This window comes from Capra hircus, chromosome 13 (genome assembly GCF_001704415.2).
Source record: "Capra hircus breed San Clemente chromosome 13, ASM170441v1, whole genome shotgun sequence".
NCBI lineage: Eukaryota > Metazoa > Chordata > Mammalia > Artiodactyla > Bovidae > Capra > Capra hircus.
In genome coordinates, this window is record NC_030820.1 from 22,233,752 (window position 1) to 22,256,340 (window position 22,589).

The window sequence follows — 22,589 nt, forward strand, 5'->3', positions numbered from 1 at the left end:
ATGTGTAATGAACTCTTTATAATTTACCACTGTTTTCAGTTAACTTAATTTTTGACATTTGCTTATATAATTTGTGATTCCCTGTCACTTTGTTTCACATCTTTTTGCTTTACTACTATTACTGGTTTTATTACTTGTTTTCATTTTTATTTGCTTGGATAGTAACGCTGAAACAAGGCTCTTTTGTAGCTTCTTCATTAAAGGTCTTAGAAAGAAATATTTAAATACAAGTGTGGGAATATTTTAGATTTGATTAGTCTGTATTGTCACATAGCATGGATAAGTTAGTACTGTTTGATTAATCATCGTATATTTTGTGTCTGTGTTCCTTTGAAGGATCAATATTTCTTTAATTCCCCATTGTCTGTTTCTCAGTCTTTAGTTGATACCAGGTTTGTATACTGAAATTGAAGGCTTCTTTGTTTTTCTTTAGTGTCTTCTTGTTATTTTTTATTGTTCCTTTTCTTCTGTGAATAGGGCTGTTTCTTTTTAGAAAAGGAACTCTTTTTTTTATGAAATGAGCAGCTTATGACTCCAGTATTCTGGCTCTTGCATATAAAGTACTGAGAGTGTATATATATTATTTGATATTGAAGATACCAAATAACATAAACTTACTGATTTATTTTTTTAATGACTATCAAAGAACATCAAAGTCTTCTAGGAGAAAATTGAAAATTTACTTAGGATATTAAAAGCATGTTGGAATCTTGATTTTCTAAATCAGAGATGATGTAGATAAAATATAGAAATAATGAAAATGGGTTTTGGAATTTGTGCAAATAGAATTTTTTCATTGTTATTAATGTGCTGTTATCCTATTTGGTGATGGGGGAAAAGTCTGTTTAATAATTTTATAAGATTGTATGAGCTCTATGTTTGCAAGGAATTTGATCATCCTTTATAGTCATTTTTATCTAGTTTAAACTAATCAGTTATGGTACCACCAAGTTTTAACACCTGAAATAACTCACTGTCATACTTTATTATGAATCTGTGTAAGTCTTTTAAACAGAAATGTGTGTTACTTTTAGTATTGCTTTGAAAAATGCGTGAGTCTAATACTGACATTTCCTTTCTCTTTTTTCTCTATATGAACTGTAGAGACAAATTTTTAGAAAATAGTATGCCTTAATACTGAAGGTGTGAGATTAAAAGGGTTCTTACTTTTCCTACTGGCATAAAGTAACTCTTAAAAGTTTTTCTATTCTTCTGGTTTTGGCATCCTTCTTCAATATGGTATTTTCTATTTTTTGTTGAAATTTCTTTTATATTTTAAAGCAGACATTGAAAACTATAGTTGATCTCTGTAATGAGGTGGTTTTGTAATAAAATGGCAAATAAGCCACTGCTTAGTTGAAAATACTGTCTGTTTTCACACATTTTAATAAATGTACAAAAACATGGCATTAATGTTAGGTTAAGGGTTATATTTTCCTTTATAGTGAAATAGATAATATATGGATGGTGTTGAATTGGATTATGTAGTTTGAAATAGCCTTTTCTTTTTTCCTCCAGTAGACATTTAAAAATATTTCACACTTGAATTGGTTTTAACCTAACAAAAAAGATTTAAAACTTTATATACATATACCTATATGTATATATATTTTCTCTTTTAGAAAAAGAGCAAACGGGGATCTAATAGGTCATATGATCAAAGTTTAAGTGATTCTTCCTCTCACTCTCAGGATAAACATCATGAGAAAGAGAAAAAAGTAAGTGGATTTGTTGTTGCTAAATATGTAGCACATCTACTTAATAGATTTTTTTTTCTTTTTTAGATAAAATTAAGTTCTTGATAGCTGAATGAAAACATTGAAGTACTGAAAATTTCTAACTGTGTATTAAGTAAAAAAGTAGGTTTAAAATAGTATGCCATATTTGTGAATATGGTCGTGCCCATTTCAACTGAAAATTTGAAATATTAAAAACTTGATTGAAGGCATGAGAGCAATTATTGCATGTGTTACTCTGGTTATCTATTTTAATCTTTGATTAACTTTAGCAATAATGGTTTATTGCTAGATATTATTAACTCATTTGACATGTGAGAAAGAACCTCATCAGCCTTTTCCTTTGTAATATAGAATGGTTTTGAAGTTCTATATATTCTTAACTGTCCTCCCCCTGATCCCACTGCCCCATGGTGCTAATGGTTTATTATTTTTTAAATCATCAAATGTCATACCATTTATTTATTTAAAGACTAAAAGCTTCCCTAATACTAATCTGTCTTCTTCTGACTTACCTGGTTTTTGCTTACATTTTTACTTACTGTAAAGGATATGAGTAATTTTTTAATAAACTAATATTAAGTACTAGAGAATCATTCTTAGGACATATTGCCCACATAGGAGAAGGATACAACTGTGAATTATTTTAAACGAAGTGAAGAACTTCTTCAATTAGAAAAGAGCATTACTCTTAAACAGTTGTTGTACACTAGTTGGGAACATATTTCTGCAGATTGTGCTAAAAACTAAATCACTTAACAATCTCATGTTTGTAAATACTTAGGATTGGGAACGCAATTAAAATACTAATGTTATTAAAAACAAATTTGAATTTAGTTTGAATTTGTTTCTTTTCTGAAGGTAAATATTTTGAAAGCTTAATTTCTTTTTGTTTTGAATTTAATTTTCCAGTTATTAGTGAAAAATAATTATAACCTCATATTCTCCTTCAGAGCATTTGTTAGGTTTATATATTTTTGGTAGATCTCAGGTAGCAAGTACACATTCATTTTGAGTTTTTTAACGAGATAGTTCTGTGATAGTGACAGTAGGGTTTGATTTTATTGTCTATTATTATCTGCATTGCTGATGGAAAAATGGCAGATTTAGTTTAATTACAGGTTTTGTCACAAGCACCATGAAATTTTAAGCTTTTAAATCATGAATGAGGAAGTCTTAGATAGGGCTTTTATAAATTGTGAAGAGCGAGGTCATACTAATGATGGTCTTATGGTCTGCCATTTCATGAGCATTACCTTCTTTAAAGAAGTATTTGCTGTATGACCACATTTACCTTGATAAATGCCCTGTCATGTTATTTATAGAGCATAGTTATTAAATATAGTACAGTGTTCATCAATATAGTATGGATACTACATTTATTTATTAATCTTCTTTCTCTCTAGGAATGAATTAAAGTTTTCATGTTATGAGTTTTTGCAATTGTTGGGTAGTAGATTAAAAAACAATGTATTTAGTCAAACTTGTTTAGCATTAAATTCTAGCAGTTGTTACTTTCATTAGTATGTAAATACTATGTGAAGTTTACTTTTAGGACATATGAGTTTAGTACAGTTTGATTTTGTTGTCAGACTTAAAATTAACTTGTACTTTTTATTTTCTAATAATTTGAGATTTCCTGATAATCCATAAAGACTGTGAGAATATTATTATTAAATTTGTTTTCTTGCCTTGGGAATATTTGAGAAGCAACTTTTTTATTATGGTATCTTGATGTTGAGTTATATATTAATAGCTGTAGAAATCGGATGTTATAGGCTATCTTTCTCTTTATCCTTATCTTTTTTAAGATTTTAACATCTAGTAGGGTTGTCTTGAAAATATATATATCATGTTATAAAATGTTTTCACAGATAGTACTTATCATCTATATAGATTTTAGTACTATAAAATACAGTATATTATGAAGATAATTTTGGTGATATTGTTTATAAGATATATTAGAATCATATTCCCAGTGAGTTCTTTTATCAGAGTTCATTTTGCACATATTTATTGTTAAATTTGTGTTGATAAAGAGTAATACTAAATATTGTGTTATCCAACTCACTTATTTTAAAATGAAATCAATTTATGTTAACCTTTTATATATAATTGTAAGAAAATTCAAAAAATACTTAAGCCTTTGCTTTTCAGAGAATTTCTGTGTAGACCAAGGTGTATTACTACTGGTTATGAACTGTGAAATGCCAGCAAGGAAAGAGGAGAAGTTACTGGTGAAATTCAGCTTTGAATAAGGAACAGTCTCTATAAAAATTTAAAAATCGGCATATATAGTTTGAAAATAGGTGTTTGAAATGAATTAAAAGCTGTGTTATAGTATAGAAGAGGCTTAATTCAATCATGAAACAATTTGGATCATGAATTATTGTTTATGAAGACTATCTTCCCATTAATGTTAGTTATTGTTCACTGTAAAGTAGAATTGTTTTTAAGCCTAGCACTGCTGAAGAGTCAGGTGTGGGTGAGAGTTAGGAAATGAAAAGGTGTATCAGATTTGGAGACATGTGCTTGTATTGTGAGGCTCCCAGCTTCAGAAAGGATTTATTTGTTTTTTTCTGAAGACTAAGTTGGAGATCATCAATTTGAAATCAGTGGTTATTTATTGCATTGAGATAATCTGTACCAGTTCATTTGATCCTCACTTTATCCTTCTCCCACTCATTAATGCTAATTTATAATGCAATAGTAGTATAGAACTAGGCTTACAGTTCTTTACATCCATATTACAATTAGTGGTAGTGTATCTTATGGAAATACACTCAGTTGTAACTAGGTATGACAGAAATCCAACTGTCCCCTACTCAGAGGGATTTATCTCCTGCCCTGAATTCCACCCTCTTACTTGCCCTTGGTTTCATTCTGTTATTAATAACTGGCAACAGATAAACGAGTTACTGGTAGAATAAGTACTGTTAGCGTGTCATGGGAGGTTGGGGGAGATGGGCTTTTTGGTCGATGTTTTGTGAGCCTCGGCACTGACTGGACTTCCCGTTTGTTTAGGACTTTTCGTCTCTTTGAAGAGTACTGGGCTACTTCTGTGTCCCACTCACATTAAAGCTTTAAGCTTCTACATGTACAGAGAGTTAAGAGAGGCCAGGGCTTTTCAGGACCAGTAATTTAGAATATTTGTAGTGTGTGTGGTGGAGCTGAAGAGTGACAGGAGATGTGATTAATTAAGAAGCGGCCGTTCAACGAGGAGTTTTATAAGTAACGCTAGTTTTATCTTGCTATGTTGGGCAGCCAGTCAGAAGGATTAACATATTTTTTTCCCCAAAATGTTTAATTTTACAGTAGCTGTTAGTATTCTATAGTAGTAGAATTTTGAGAGGAGTTGCAAAAATACTGCACATTATTTCTCTGCCATTCGCCCGGACTCTCAAGATGTTAACATTTCATCCCGTTAGTCTTTTCTTGTCCTCCCTTCTCCTCCCCTGCCTTTTCTTTCTCTCTCACTTTCTGTGTGCAGTCTTTTTTCCTGGACTTTAAGACAGTAAATTATGAATTTAATGCTGTTAGCCTAAGTACTTTAGTGTATAGTTTTAATAAAAAGAGAAATTTCCTACATGATTGCAGTACAAAGTCAGTAAATTAACATTATTGCAGAACTATTGGATCTTCAGATCCTGGTTGGATGTCCTCCATGCTAAAGGAGGGAAATTTGTTTTCAGGTTCAGAGTCCAGTCCAGGGTCACACATTGCATTCAGTTATTCTAGGCTCTTATTTTTTTTCCCCATTCTGGCATATTTCCTCATTCTTTGTTTGTCTTTCATGATCCTAACACCTGACGTTGTTTGAGGTTCTCCCAGATCTTAAGAATGGATTTTACAGCCACACCGTTGACTTTGCTCTCATTTTCTGAAATAGCCTAGATTTTATGTTTGTTTTATGTTTGGGAGCCTCACAATACAACCACATGTCTCCAAATCTGATATACTTAGTCCTTACTTAAGTATTGATTGCTGTTTGGAAAGACTGACATTTTTAAAACCAGAAAGTATTGGTTCCTTTTTGTCAGTGGTCTTCGCAGTTTAGTTTTTCTCTATACTGCTTTTTACTATAAATAGTAAGAAGACTACACTTTTAACATATTAGAAAAATCTCCTTACTTAAATCATACATTAAGTGCGTTTTCTCTTTTTTATGTTACCAAGGGCACCAATGTTGCTAAATTTTGTTACTACATAATTAGAACCCCATTTCCTCTACTTTTCAGTTAAATCAATGTTTTTTCTCCTTTAGCTCTCCTTAGCAGCCCCCTGAAAGACTGAGAATAGTTTCTTCCGTGCTCATTAGGCTTTCACTCATCATTTCCTAAAAGTCTTTCAGCTCGTGCCCACTGATTGCTTGAAACTCCTACAGTTTTAGTTGTTGTTGTTTTTGTTGTTATGGTAGCATTCTGTGCATGTAACACAAACGTGTATCAGTTACCAGTTGCAGCATAACAAATTACTCCAAAATTTAGTGACTTAAAATTATACTGAATATTTATTATCTTGTAGTTTCTTTGAATTAGAAACTTAGATAGAGTTTGCTAGATATTCCTTGCTCAGGGTCTCATCAGATTGTAGTCAACCTGTTGGCAGGAATACAGTCATTTGAAGGCTTGACTAAGGCCCATAGATATGCTTCCAAAATGGCTTATTAACATGGCCAGTAAGTTGATGCTGGCTGAGCAAGAACCCCAGTTTCTTGCTGCATGACCTCTCTGTAGGACTGTTTGAGTGTCCTTATAATATGGCACCTAGCTTTTCGTCAGATGAGCTAACTTTTCCCAGAATAAGAGAGAGCATGGTGAAAACTACAGTATTTTTTGTGACCTGGCCTCAGATGTCACATGTGTGCGTGCACATAGCTTCCCATCGCCCTAGTTGAATGCCTGTTTTTTACCCATTGGGTTATATATCTGTGGGTGCAACCAACTGTGGAAAAAAATTGCAGAAAGTTCCAAAAGGAAAAACTTGAATTTGCTGGGCTCAGGCAACTATTTATATAGCATTTACATTTTATTAGGTATTATGAATAATCAGGAGATGGTTTAAAATACACAGGAGGATGTATAGGTTAAATGTGGATACTATGCCATTTTTTATGGAGGACTAGAGCATTCATTGGAGAAGGCAATGGCACCCCATGCCAGTACTCTTGCCTGGAAAATCCCACGGATGGAGGAGCCTGGTAGGCTGAGGTCCACGGGGTTGCTGGGAGTCGGACACAACTAAGCGACTTCGCTTTCACTTTTCACTTTCATGCATTGGAGAAGGAAATGGCAACCCACTCCAGTGTTCTTGCCTGGAGAATCCCAGGGACAGGGGAGCCTGTTGGGCTGCCGTCTATGGGGTTGCACAGACGCGGACACGACTGAAGCGACTTAGCAGCAGCAGGACTGTTTTATCACTGAACTACGAAGTTTCTTGACTGCGTATCCTTTGTTCCCTCACTTCCCTTAAGATCATTAATTATGACCTGTTCAAGGGCAAGCATTGCAGCCAGGCCTAGATCATTAAATGGCTTGGGTCAGAAATGGCATCTCTTATGTCAACAAAGCCATGCCTGGTTCTCTTTCTCCAGGATGCTCTACCCTGTCTGCTTACAACTTGGTCACCTGGATAATGAAGCAGAGAAGGTAGATGGCAGCAGAATCCTAGGGGAGATATGGCTAGGCGGATTGGGTATTGGGATAAGGAAACAAGTTGTTTTCAAAAGTGTTTAAAGCAAAGCTAGGGGATGAAGGCATAGAGTTTTGTAGAAAGGAAATGTAGGAAGAGTTTTGTTGGAGCAAGAGTCTGAAAGAACTCAGTGAAGTCCCAAGAACAAGTGAGAGAGTGAGTCAACTGCATGATTGTGACTAGAGCATAGTGAATTAGAGTAGAGCATAGTGGTTAATATTTTGTTGGTCTGTTATGACATCAGTTGTTGGGAGACAGCTCTCTACAGGTCTCTCACATTTGTACACATCTTTTCAGAATATCTGTATAATAAATAGTCTAGGAAAATGGCAGCACCATCTAGAGCAAGGCAGATTTGTGTGTCTTCTTGGGAGATACAGGCATTGGGTTCCCTAAACCCAAAGTTCCTCTCCTGAAATACAAACCATTGTGTGTACAAGTGTCACCTGGTCTCCTTCAGATCATCCTGTCAGAATTGGGCAGGAACAGTGCAAATGCTGACACTACGGCTACTGCTGTTGCTATGAGTAGTAAAGCTCCTTGTGTCCAACCCACAAGTCTTTACGTCTTCTTCCAGTACCCATGAAACTGGTGGGCTCACTGTTAGCTTGCAAGTACATTAAGACTCTTCAATTTTTACAAAATATGATTATAGCATACTAAAGGAGAATCGAAGTGAAAGCCATTGGAACTGAGAATGATTAGAGACCCTGAGGCTTGTCCACTTAGGACTGGCCTTACCGTTTAACATTCCCAGTGTTGTAGTCAGGGGTGATGCAATACTGTGGCTGAAAGTCTTCACAAAGTTGCAAGGAGGTGGCAAGAGTTACCTAAGGAACAAAATAATGGGCAGACAAAAACAAGAGATCAGTCAGTCACTTCAGTCACTCAGTCGTGTCTGACTCTTTGCGACTCCATGGACTGCAGCATGCCAGGCTTCCCTCTCCACACCAACTTCTGGAGCTTACTCAAACTCATGTCCATTGAGTCGGTGATGCCATCCAACCATCTCATCCTCTATGGTCCCCTTCTCCCACTTTCAATCTTTCCCAGCATAAGGGTCTTTTCCAGTGAGTCAGTTCTTTGCATCAGGTGGCCAAAGTATTGGAGTTTCAGCTTCAGCATCAGTCCTTCCAATGAATATTCAAGACTGTTTTCCTTTAGGATAGACTGGCTGGATCTCCTTGCAGTCCGTGGGACTCTCAAGAGTCTTCTCCAACACCACAGTTCAAAAGCATCAATTCTTCCAGGCAAACCTTCTTTATGGTTCAACTCTTAAATAACCGTATATGACTGCTGGAAAAATCATAGCTTTGACTATATGGACCTTTGTTGGCAAAGTAGTATTTCTGCTTTTTAATATGCTGTTTAGGTTGGTCATAACTTTTCTTCCAAGGACCAAGCATCTTTTAATTTCATGGCTACAGTCACCATCTATAGTGATTTTGGAGCCCAAGAAAATAAAGTCTGCCACTGTTTCCATTGTTTCCCCATCTATTTGCCATGAAGTGATGGGACCAGAGGTCATGAACTTAGTTTTCTGAATATTGAGCTTTAGGTCAATTTTTTCACTCTCTTCTTTCGCTTTCATCAAGAGACTTTTTAGTTCTTCTGTGCTTTCTGCCGTAAGGGTGGTGTCATTTGTGTGTCTGAGGTTATTGATATTTCTCCTGGCAATCTTGATTCTAGCTTGTGCTCCATCCAACCTGGCATTTCTCATGATGTACTCTGCATATAAGTTAAATAAGCCGGGTGAAAAGATACAGCTTTGATGTACTCCTCTCCCAATTTGGAACCAGTCTGTTGTTCCATGTCCAGTTCTAACTGTTGCTTCTTGACATGCATACAGATTTCTCAGGAGACAGGTCAGGTGGTCTGGTATTCCCATCTCTTGAAGAATTTTCCACAGTTTGTTGTGATTCACATAGTTAATGGCTTTGGCATAGTCAATAAAGCAGATGTTTTTCTGGAATTCTCTTGCTTTTTTGATAATCCAGCAGATGTTGGCAATTTGATCCCTGGTTCCTCTGCCTTTTCTAAATCCAGCTTGAACATCTGGAAGGTCATGGTTCATAATTCTGTTGAAGCCTGGCTTGGAGAATTTTGAGCATACTTTGCTAGCATGTGAGATGAGTGCAATTGTACAGTATTTGAACATTCTTTGGCATTGCCTTTCCTTGGGGTTGGAATGAAAACTGACCTTTTCCAGTCCTGTGGCCACTGCTGAGTTTTCCAAATTTGCTGGTACATTGAGTGCAGCACTTTCACAGTATCATCTTTTAGGATTTGAAATAGCTCAACTGGAATTCCATCACCCCTGCTAATTTTTTTTGTAGTGATGCTTCCTAAGGCCCACTTGACTTCACATTCCAGGATGTCTGTGATCTGAGTGATCATACCATCGTGGTTATCTGAGTCATGAAGGTCTTTTTGCATGGTTCTTCTGTGTATTCTTGCCACCTCTTTTTAATATCTTCTGCTTCTGTTAGGTCCATACCATTTGTGTCCTTTATTGTGCCCATCTTTACATGAAATGTTTCCATCTTTGCATGAAATGAAATGTTCATGGTGGAGAGTTCTGAGAAAATGAGGTCCACTGAAGAAGGGAATGGGAAACTACTTCAGTATTCTTGCCTTGAGAACCCTGTGAATAGGCAAAAAGATAGAGGACACTGAAAGAGGAACTCCCCAGGTTGGTAGGTGCCCAATATGTCACTGAAGATCAGTGAAGAAATAACTCCAGAAAGAATGAAGAGATGGAGCCAAAGCAGAAACAACACCCAGTTGTGGATGTTACTGGTGATGGAAGTAAAGTCTAATGCTGTAAAGAGCAATATTGCATAAGCCTGGAATGTTAGGTCCATGAATCAAGGCAAATTGGAAGTGGTTAAACAGGAGATAGTAAGAGTGAACATTGACATTTTAGGAATCAGTGAACTAAAATGGACTGGAATGGGCAAATTTAACTCAGGTGACCATTATATCTGCTACTGTGTGCAAGAATCCCGAAGAAGAAATAGAGTGCCCCTCAGAGTCAGTGAAAGAGTCCTAAATACAGTTCTTAGATGCAGTCTCAAAAACGGCAGAATGATCTCTGTTCGTTTCCAAGGCAAACCATTTGATATCACAGTAATTGAAGTCTATACCACGACCAGAAATGCTGAAGAAACTGAAGGTGAACGGTTCCATGAAGACCTACAAGAGCTTCTAGAACTAACACCCCAAAAAGATGTCCTTTTCTTTATAGGGGACTGGAATGCAAAACTACAAAGGCAAGAGAGTTACCTGGAGTAACAGGCAAATTAGGCCTTGGAGTACAAAGGGAAGCAGGTCAAAGGCTAGCAGAGTTTTGCCAAGAGAACACACTGGTCATAGCAAACACCTTCTTCCAACAACAGAAAAGACTGCACGTGGGCATCACCAGATAGTCAATACAGAAATCAGGTTGATTATATTCTTTGCAGCCAAACATGGAGAAGCTCTATACAGTCAGCAAAAGCAAAACCAGGAGCTGACTGTGGCTCAGATCTTGGGCTCCTTATTGCCAAATTCAGACTTAAATTGAAGAAAACGAGATACTGATTAATAAATGATGGAGCCAGCATTTATGACCAGGCATGCCTGACTCCACAGTCAATGGAATCTTTTTTTTTTCTACCTACCTCTTTCTGCCTTTTACTTGGAGGTTTAATAATCAGATTTCTTAGATAAATCAGGTGTATTACAAATTAAATTTATTTTTGATCTTAGTACAAATGGTGAAGTCCTCATGTGTTCTTAATAGAATGCTGATACAAAGACTCTGTCATTAAATCTTTACCTTGTTCCAGGAGGGTCTTTCTTAGATTAGCGTTTGCCCGGGGTGGGGGGGCGGGGGGGTGGTGAGAGATTTATAAAGAGCTTGTAACTTAGAAGGGAAAGATTCTTTGTTAAAAGTGGATAGATAGACAAAGTTACAAGTAGAAGACTTAAGTTCATTTAGGTGTTTAGAGTTATATTCCAACTCTCTAAAATCATAGTATTACAATGATTATAACAAGTTTTTTCCCTTAATAGTAAATCTGTTAATATATTTATTTCCTATGTTACACTGTATAGTTTAATTTCCTTTTCTGTAGATGAAGAAAAGGGACATTAGTGTTTAAATTAGTAAATGTTTATGAAGTGTCTACTTTATATGGTCTATATCCAGTATACTGTTGTCACAGTAATGTTCTTTATAGCTGATTTAGAAGAAATTGATCCAAGATTCAATCAAGTATTAAATGTCTCTTTGGTTTTCTTTAACATAATCTTCAGGCTTTTCTACCTTTCACAACGTTGATATTTTTGAAGATTCCTTACTAGCTGTTTTGCAGCCTGTTCCTTAACTGGTATTTGTCTTTTTAATTTCCCTTTGATTAGATGTATGTTGTTTAGTCGCTAAGTGGTGTCCAGCTCTTTTGTGAGAAGTACTACCTAAATGGTGTATTCACAGTGCATCATAACTTTTTTTTCTTTTTTTTGGCCATCATTCTATCATATTCTTTCAGTGGGGTTAGTGTTTAGAAACCATTTCTCTCTGGAGTAAGTCTCTGCCCGAGAATGAACCCCTGCCTGAAAGGTTAACTTGAGACGTCACTTCAGTCTTTCCTAGAGGGGGCTGCTTGCATTTATCTATTATTTGTCCAGTAGAAAACCCTTTCTTGTTTCAGCTGCCGTCCTCAAATCAGCCCTTGATGCTTTGCAGTGGGTACCACTGATGATTTTGCAGTTGTCTTGTGGCTTCCTTCTCCCCTCACAAATGCTGTTACTGTGCTGATGTTGTAGTTTTTTGTTCCACCCTGTTTGTATTTTGGGGTTCATGGAAGTACTTTGGCATTTGATTTTATTGTAAAATGTTATTCCATTGGTTTTTAGTTTTTCTAAATAGTCTATTTTTGTATGGAGTTTCAGTACAACTAGTCTGTTGGCCACTATCTTCCTTTTCTCACTATGCTAATTTCTTCTTGTTGTTTTAAAAGGGGTTTTCTATATTTATTATATCTTCTTTTATTGTCTAATTTATAAATACTATTGACTTTAAAAAATATTTATCTATGTATTTGGCTTCCTCAGATCTTAGTGAAGTTATGTGGGATCTTTGACTGTGGCCTTCAGACTCAGTGCATAGGCTCCAGAGGCTTCAGTAAATGGGACACACTGGAGCAGGTGGGATCTTAGTTCCCTGAATCCATGTACCTTGCATTATAAGTTGGATTCTTAACCACTGGACCACCAGTGAAGTACCAAGACTGTGGACTTTTATATGTTAATCTTGTATCAACTACCTAATTGTTTGAGGTAGTTTCATCACTGATTAATGTTAGTTTAAGCCTGAAATAGTACAGAAGTAGTACAAAGTACTTTTACAATACTTTACTGTTTTACTGAATCCTTTGTGACATAGTAATCGTAATAATTGTATTTTAAAAGCAAGTGATTCTGTTTAGTTTCTGCTGTAGCCTATTTTTAAGCTGAAAAGACAATCTCTGTCTTAGTTGTAGCACTTCAATTAAGTGGGGGAATGGATAAAGAAAAAGTAAGTGGTGTATCTACAGAATGAATTAATATAAACAGTTTGGGGCTGCTCTCCAGCTAACTTACTTCTCTATGTGAGCTTGTTTGAATTCTTGGGATATGATATGATACATGATAGTGTAGTGACAGGGCCCTGGGTTTCTCTCTCTGTAGCAGTTATCACCCTTAATTTTTTAAATGGTAAAATATACATAACATGAAACTTACTATCTTAACCATTTTTAAGTGTGCAGTTCAGTGTCATTAAATACATTTATATTGTTGGAGACCATCACCACGATATACATCTGTGCAACTCTTTTCACCTTGCATAACTGAAAATATGTAACCAGTAAGCAGTACTCCCCCTGTCCCCAGTCTCCTCCAAGCCCCTGGCAGCCTCTATTCTGCTGTGTGCTTTTAGGAATTTGACTACTCTAGATTCCTCATATAAGTGAAATATTCAGTTGTATGTATATACCACATTCTGCTTATTCATTTATCTGTTGATGGAGTCTTGTTTGCTTCCACGTTCTAGCTGTTGTGAATGAAAAATGCTGCTATGAACATGGGTGGGTATACAATATCTCTTCAAGACCCTGCTTTCAGTTCTTTTGAGTATATACCCAGAAGTGGATTTGCTGGATCACATCTTGATTCTGAGTTTTTTTTTTTTTTTTTCTAATTATGTTTTAAAAGTTTATTTTTTAATGAGTTTAACTTTTTGAGGATCTACAGTACTACCACAGCAGCTCTACCATTTCACATTTCTACCAACCAGGGTTCCAGTTTCTCCACATCCTTAACAACACTTTTTTTTTTTTTTAAACTATTCTCAGTAGTAGTTTTATTCCTTCATTGTAATAAGTTATTTGGTCTTTTGCTCTTTTGTTTCTCTTCTTGGGGCTGATTATTGTTAAATAAACTGTGTACCAGTTATTCTCATAGTTACATTAGAGGAAAAGAGAGGAGTATATTAAAATATAAATTTTTTTGATTTAGTGTGAAGTTCTAGACTAGACCACTGTTAATATAGTGAAATAGCCACATGTGGCAAGTAGGTACCATATTAGACAACATGACTCTAGAAAATAAAGAGAGCCTTGATGTTCATGTTTAGTAATGAAGTCTTAACTGAATTTAATAGCTGTATGAATGGAAAGATATGGGAAATGTAGTCAAGGTATTGAAGCAATAAAATCTATAAGGCCTGGGATCTGATTGGTAGTCTGTTGGAGGTGATGGATGGTTGTAGGCAGTCTTGATTAGGGGCATGCTACCATAAGTACAGGTAGGGTCTTGAGGGAAAAGCAAGCATTGTAATTATTAATTATAATGAGTAAACATTATAAAAAGGAGAAACTGATAATACTGATTTTAGTCGCTTTGGGTATGGTGGAATGATAAACATTTTAAAGGCAGAAATATGAATTTGGAGTTTTAAGATGGGTTAGGCTATTTGATTCAGATAAGTGAAATTATTAATATTTTAACTGTATATTATAATTAGTATTTTAAAATGAGAAGATTGATTTGATAATAGAAAAGGGTCACCAGAAAGAGTTAAGTGATGAGGCTTTGCTTGGGCTGAACTGAGGTATTAACACATTAGATGTGACAAAAGGGAAAAATTGTTTGAGTCATATTCTACCTATTCCCTCCAAATAAACTTTGTTTTTTCTTTTTTAAAACATTTTAATGTGTTTTTTTGTCAATTGATCTTTTTCAGTTGTTCTTTTTTCAAATGATCTTCAGTTTTCAGTTTCCTCTTTTCTTACTTCATCTTAATTCAGATCCAACACTCATTTCTGGCTTTCTAGTGAAGCTGGACTTTGTCTTGTGTGACTCACACTGTATCTCTTGCTGTGGCTATTTTTTATGTGATTTTCTTTCTTTTTTCATCTCACTTTTTTTTTTTTTTAACTGCTGGTTATCATTAGTATATGTCTCACTGACAGGCCAAATTGTGTTTTGTTTTTTGTTGGATTTTTGTGTTTTTTTTGGGTGTGTGTGTATGTGTTTTGGCCATACTGCATGGCATTTGGGATCTAATTTTTCTACCAAGAATGGAACTCGTACCCCTAGCAGTGGAAGCATGGAGTCCTAACCACTGTACCGCCAGGGAATTCTCTATGTTGTGTTCCGGAACGGATCCCCATGTTTTGTACTTAACTATTTTCCAACACGACCTAGTATGGTTTCTTGAACACAGTGAAACCATGTGAAATGCTTTTTAAACAAACCCAGAGGTTTAAGTATGAGGGTAGTGAAATAAAGGTAGTATTGTTGACAACTTTTGAAAAATTAAGAACTGATCTGGGAGGAATTATAGTTTAGTTTCATTGACTATATTGTAGTAGGTACACATATGTTTATAGGCAAGGAAGAAAATGAAACTGGAGCACAGGGTGTTAATGGAGTAAGAGTGCTTTGCTGAGGTCATGAGAAGGGATAATCTCTGATGAGGCATTGAGAAGAGATGGTAAGGACTTTTATCCCTGGAAGAAGGAAAGGATTAGTAATAAATGTTGAAAATGGATATACTTGATAATCAGGCAGAAAGAAGTTAAAGTGAGCATTAAATCAGTTATTATTCAGTTCCTTCATGTGTTTACATAGTTTGTTTCCTTAACTTGTTTAGTCTCCAGAGTATGCCCACTTTCCTTGCCTCATGATCCACTTCCTTTGAAAGCCAGCAATGTTGCAACTCTGATCAGTCTGCCATAGTCAAATCTTCCATTGATTCCCTACTTCTGACTCCTCCTTTCACTTTTAAGGATTCCTGTGATTACAGTTGGCCTACGGGATAATCCAGAATAGGTAAATATACTTGCATTTGTGAAGTGCCTTTTGTCTTTTAAGGTTACATACTTAATAGAATCTGAAGATTAGGGTTTAAACATGTTTTGATACCATTATCAAAACATTCAGAATTATCAAAATGCAGAATGTCTGAATTCTGCCTCCTTGTGCAGTTTTGGATCAGTTTAGCAGGTAGTGAGATTGAATAGCTGCTGGAACCCATTGCCCATCATTTGGTTTTAGTTTATTTGAACCAGTTAGTGAACTAAGTTCCATGAACTGCAGCACTCCAGGCTTCCCTGTCATTCAGTGTCTTGCAGAGTTTGCTCAAATTTGTGTCCATTGAGTCGGTGACGCCATCCAACCATCTCACTCTCTGTCGCCCCCTTCTCCTCCTGCCCTCAATATTTCCCGGCATCAGAGTCTTTTCCAGTGAGTTAGCTCTTCGTGTCAGGTGGCCTTAAAGTATTGAGATCCCCATTAAACAAGTAGTTTTGTATCAGGTGACAAGAACGAAGGTAGCTGCCACTTTTTAATACGAAGCTGAGATGCTGCTGGGGCCAGGCCAGTTGTGTTCTTGAATATACCATTTCCATTTGACAAGTGAGGAATTTCTGGGCCCTTGCCACATGGTTTAGTCTGACTTACTAATACACATCACAGGCTCGAGAGCTACATTGTTCCATGGGTTTGATTTTGAAAAGAGCCCATGGACAGGCTCATAGCTGCTTTTCAAAAAGGGGTGGGGTACTACCCTAGGGATTGTGGGTCACTAAAGAGGGACAGTGTTAGCTTCCTTATTTCACACAAAGTGTTGGTCTGTCTCTGGGAAATTTCCACGAGAGGAAGGACCAAAGATGCCTTATAGCAACCAGGATCCATTGCAAAAAAACAAACAAACAAACAAACAAAAACAGAACTGAAGTCTTCTGTTTTCATCTAAATGAATTCAAAGATGATAGGATAGATCGCAGGAGGTATTGAGCTGTGAGACAGTCCAACTGTCCATTGTTCCTTAACATACAGACCCCTCCACCTGCATTTTCCAAGGCAACCAGGATTCCTGTGATTCACGTTGTTTCTGCCCATAGTGATTGTTTGCCAGTTTCCTTCCTTTCATGCTCAGTGTAGATAAGCAGTTCCATAACTGTTATCTGAAAGGGTTAGAACCTTCTGTCCACTTAGGGTGACTCAGTATTGAAATTAGTTATTATTATGGTAGGGTGAAACTGAAGCCAACTGTCAGATTGGTGAGAAAATCTCCTACCTGGAGGATTTTTGTTTGTTTTAAATTGAATTGTAGTTGATGTACAGTCTTACATATGTTGCAAGTGTAGTGATTTATAATTTTTAAAGTTTATATAGTTATTATAAAATATTGACTTATCCCCTTTGCTATATAATAATCTCCTTTAACCTGGAGGAGATTTTAGCAGCCACCTCCTCAGTTTTTCCTCATTATCAGGCAATAAAATGAAGAATCGTTTACTGCTTTATTGAGCATACGGTTTGCTCAATGTGTTTGTTAGTCATTCCCACAGGCTTCCCTCATATCCCATTAATTGGCCCTTGAAGCACTTATCCTTCCTTTTCCAGAAAGCCATGTCTCTTAACAGCATTACATTCCTATCACCAGACGGTCAAGAACTGTGAAAGGGGTCTGATAAGGTATACCCTACTTATAAGGTAGCCAGTTAGAAGACAAGAGAATTTTGGATTAGAGATAAAGTGTAGTTTATCACTTAAAGCAGTAGAAGTAACCAGAGTATCAGTATTTTTGCACAATTCCCCCAAGACCCAGTTTCCATAGGGCAGAGCAAAGAGGGCCAGATGACAGCTGCTCATGCAGTCTGTTGCAGTAGAACCCTGAGCTTAGGGCACCTGAATATTTTGTAATAGTAAATGTGGCTGCCCTTTGTTCCTAAGGTACACATTCTGTCTTTTAAGTCTGCTCATTACACAAACAACCTTGAAAAGATAGTTTAGATGATGGACAAGTCATTGCCTTATTTATTTGCAAGACATAAAGAAAGAGCAGAGACTTAGGTAAGAATTATCTCCTAACATTTGATACTCCTCAGATTATGAGAATTAATACATTGTTTATTTTTCATTCACAATGACATCCAAAACAGATGTTCTTGATTAACAGCTTTCTTACAAGCCATGAGTTAGGACTTTTGGTTGCTTCCATTCTTGCTTCTCGGCCTTCTTTTCAGTGTTGGTTCTGTGTCTGCTGTGTTCCCTTGTATTAATCCCTGGAAGTGGAAGGAGCATGGACACTCAATACTCAAGGCTATTAAAGACCAGGCCCAGAGGCAGCACATGTCATTTTTCATTCAGATTATAATTGACCTGAACTCGGTTATGCCACTTTGGATTGCAAAGGAAACTGGGAAATGTCTAGTTACACTCTGAATAAGGGAAAGAAACGGGTTTGGTGAATAGCTAGCTAGCTGTCTCTACTTCATTTTAGCCCATTCTTTTTGTTAGCGAAGTCGCTCAGTTGTGTCCGACTCTTTGCGACCCCATGGACATAGCCTATGAGGTTCTTTCACTCATGGAATTTTCCAGGCAAGAGTACTGGAGTGGGTTGCCATTTTCTTCTCCAGGGGATCTTCCTGACCCAGGGATAGAACCCGGGTCTCCAGCACTGCAAGCAGACGATTTTACCGCCTGAGCCACCAGGGATATGTAATTATTAAAAAACAATAATAATAAGGCAAAGCATTTTTAAAAATGCAAATTAATTAAAAAACACTCCAGAATTCACCATCCAGAAATAGCCATCATTACTACTAAGTAAACATTCCAGATTTTTATAAATAGATAGGTAATAGATTTTGAAAGGATGATTAGAACAATCAAAAATACTAAAATGGTGCAATACTGTTGGTTTTTTAAAAAATATTAAACTTAGATTTACTTGGCTCTATAAAAGAGAGTGAAGCAAATATATAAATTGAACTTCATATAAGATTTCCTTATCCGAACAGATATTATTTCCTTAAACTTCTATCTTTAATTGTGGATATACTGAAGCACACAAAAAAATCACTGAAAAGTAAGATCGTCCTTCTAGTTCAGATGCTTTTAACTGTAACAGAATTTTGCTAAAGCAGTGGAGACTTACTGTTTTGCATAAGATGCTCAGGGGCATTTCTGAGATTGGTTAGCTTAGCAGTGGTCAGTTCAGTGGCGGTAGGGCATTGTTGTCTTCCTTGTAGTTCTCTTGGCTTCTCTAGGCATGGTTGGCAGGTCACTGCAGTTGTTCCAGGGGTCGCGGCCTAACACTTGAGTATCTGAAGACAGCAAGGGAGTACCTTTTAAAGAGAGAGATCATTCCCAGCCATCTCACAGAAAATTTCCTGTTCTGTTTTATTGTCCTGACCTAAATCTATCCCAGACCTAAAGCGGTCTGTGGCTCAGGAGGTAGATTTATCTAAATTGACTTAGATAATCCATGTTCACCTCTGGGCTTGAAAATCTGAGAGAGTGATTAGCCAAAGAAAACCAGGCTTTGTCTACAAGGAAGGGTTTTATGTGCAATTACTATTTGGTGGCAAACTATTTTAACTATGTGCTTCAGAGTCTATATTGAGCTCCTGCTATGAAAGGCAAACAATATCCCTGTGCTCTTCTCATTTCCTTCCATCTAGTTTGTTTGTTTTTAAAGATATTTATGTTGCATTTTTCAGGTCTGAGACAGTCTCTTCTGTAAACAATCCTCACAGTTGTTTTAGGGATTTGTTCTGTATTTAATTTAAATTTGTTAGATGGTCACTACCTTTCACCACAGCTTCTCCAATGAGTCCTTTATATCATCTCAAATTGGCAGGGCTTTAGTGTTCAGTAACTTTTTTTCAAGAATATGTTCTTCAGACCTGTATTCTCTGACTTTGTTCATAATGGAAAGTGTTTTCTTCTTGTCCTAATTTTTGAACTGAATCTTGGCTGTATATATTATTGGGTGACACTTTCTTTCCTTTAAGAATTCAGGCAGTGGACCTGGACTATTGCTGTGGGGAGGACCAGGGACAGTCCTACCCCACTGACCCCCATGTAGTCTGCTAAGTTTAACTGCAGTAAGTCTTGCCATTGAACATTCTATAACTGAATTTTTCAGAATGCGTTTTTTTTGGGGGGTTTTCCCCCCTTTTATTTTGTAGACTCTTATGTTTGAATACATCTTCCGTTCTCCATTCACTAGATTCTCTACTGTAGGGACACAAATTATACTTAATGTTTAATTATTGTTGTCTGTAACTGTTAAATGTTCCTCTCTAAACTACCCCTCACCCCACCCCCTTTTTTTTGACTTTGCTGTGTGGCTTGTATGAGCTTGTGTGATCTTAGTTCCCTGACCAGAGATTGAACCCAAGCCACAGCAGTGAAAGCACCCGGTCCCAACCATTGGACTGCCAGAGAATTCCCTCTGAACGTATCTGCTGATTTTTCATTTGCATTACTATGATTTTTTTTCATGCCCTTTTTAGAGCAATATTTTTATTCTCAAGAATGTATGCTTTTTCCCTTGCTGATTCTATTTTAGTTACTAATTCTGTTTTAGTTTTAAATTTACTTTGGTTCTACAATCCCTGAGTTTTTTTTAACTGTTTTGTTTCATCATCTCATTTTGTGCCTTGAACATACATTAGAGTGAAGTTTTACTTAGCATGGAACAATTTGAGAAATACCTCTATGCTAAGTTATATTTATTTGTAGGTTGAGAGTTTTGGTTCTCTTCTGCATGTTATGCTCTTTATATTGTTTCCTTTTCAGCTATAGTTTCTTTGCCATGCAAGTTTTTCCTTTTTTGCTCATGTTTTTGAGGCTCTTTCTAGGTATTTGCTCCACTGTAGTTAAGACCATTTTGTGAATCTCTTCTCACCATTTTTGAGGCTAGGGTTTGAGGACTAAGTGTCTCTTTCTGATTTCCAGAGGAAATGTCAAAGGTGCAGTGTACAAGCTCAACTGGGACAGTATGCAGTTTTTGGTAGAACCCCAGGCTCAGCTCTCTTTTCTAATTCTTGATTAAATATCTTATGCTAGATTTTAATCTCTTAACTGTGTGGGGATAGTTCACACACTTACGAATACCCTCTGATTTTATATAATTCATTCCTAGCCTAGATCGTCTACTTCCAAACAGTTAGTACTCTCCCTTCCCCTAGCTTTTCCTGTTTCTGCTCTAAAGCCTGCACTACTCTTTAGGTAAAGAAAGAACAAATTAAATAGTCAGGAAAAGCAAAAGAATAGGTAGTTTCTCTGCAGATCTGGGAGTTTTTGTGATATTTTCAGAATTTTAGCTAATTGGAAGTAGGATTATTAATAGCTGAATTCTATAGTTCAGTTCAGGGCAACTTTTGCTCTATTTCTAGAGTCTTCTATTTCACTGCTTGCCTGCTAGTTTTTGTTTACTGTATTATCTGCTTCTACCATTCCCCCAGTTTTGGTTGCTGTTTGGTTTGTTGTTTTCACTGGTTTTTATTTGATTTTTAATTGTTAACATTGGAAAAAAATTGGTGTGATTTTAAATCACCATTTAAAGCCTTGGGAGTTACTGAACATAGATCCTTTTTTCCTTAGTAGAAATTTAATTTCTAATATTAGGCTTCCTGATGAACTCTTCTTCACACTTAGTGATAATGAAATCTTTCCTACATATGAGCACATCTTTGTTAATTTAGAACTTTTCTGGGGAAATAACCTCAAGCACGATACTGCATTCCTTTTAGAATTCTGACTTACACCAAACATTTCTTTCTAGCAGTGTTTCTGTGATACATGTCCCTGACTCAGACTCTCAGATATCAAATTCCTCTGTGTTGGAAGAGAGGAACTTATTTCAAGTATTATCTCTATTGTCTTGTACTTTAATTTTCCTTTAATGATTTATTTTCCCATTCCGGTTTGAATACTGGAAACACTGAATGTCTCTTTGTTGTTCATTATGCTCTAAATTTAGGTTAAAAACTGTATTGTCCCTACCTTCTACAGGGAAAGTAGTTCATTCTGTAGCTGAAGATACTTTTAAGATGGAATCATTTTCTTTCCTTTCCTTTAAATCTTTCTTTTTTCCCCTACTCTTTCAAATTTTCCTTTTATAGTTTGTCATCATGGGTACCTTATTTATTTTTTTCTTCAAATTAAAAAAAAGTTTTTGTTTCAGCTAAGTTTCTTGGGCGATATAGATAAGAATCTATTTTGTACTTGTTTAAACCATTCCTTTCTGATCTATAAAAGTAGATCATCACAGGGCTGCTTTAAGGATGAAATTCTGATTATTTTCATTGTTCATTATACACAATGATATATTTGGGAGTGACACCAGTTGTCCTAACATAAAAAAATTGTGTTTGTTTATTTCCTCCTGGTTGTTGTTCTCTCTTTGCATAAAATTTTTTATTCACTTATTAAATTTATTTTTTATGGAAATAATGTAGTTGATATACAGTATTATATTAGTTTTGGGTGTACTATGTAGTGATTTGATATTTACATACATTATGAAATGATCACCATAAGTCCAGTAGCCATCTGTCCAGTGTTCTTAACAGTGTTATTGACCATGTTCCTTATGGTGTATCTTATAGCTACCTCCCTTTGTTTACTTATTTTATAACTGAAAGTTTTCACTCCCACCCTACTCTCTGCATCTGAATCCGTTTCCGTTTTGGCTTGTTTTGTCTTTTAGATTCCACATAAAAGTAAGGTCATATGGTGGTGTTTGTCTTTCTCTCTCTGACTTATTTAATTTAGCATAATACCATCTAAGTCCATTCATGTAAAATAGAAAGTTGTTTTTTTTTTTTAAATCAT

The 22,589-nt window shown here is 36.1% G+C and overlaps 1 protein-coding gene across 11 annotated transcripts in view; it reads left to right on the forward strand.

Moving 5' to 3' along the window:
• Positions 1-22,589, forward strand: part of MLLT10 (myeloid/lymphoid or mixed-lineage leukemia; translocated to, 10) — a 213,050-nt gene that overhangs the window by 89,192 nt on the left and 101,269 nt on the right. For all 11 annotated transcript variants that reach the window (XR_001918993.1, XR_001918987.1, XR_001918990.1 and 8 more), the window contains one exon: positions 1,623-1,718. Coding sequence is in view for 3 of the 11 variants with exons in the window: in XM_018057081.1 (XP_017912570.1) it covers positions 1,623-1,718 (96 nt within the window). In the remaining 8 variants the exon portion in view is untranslated. The remainder of the gene's footprint in view (positions 1-1,622; positions 1,719-22,589) is intronic.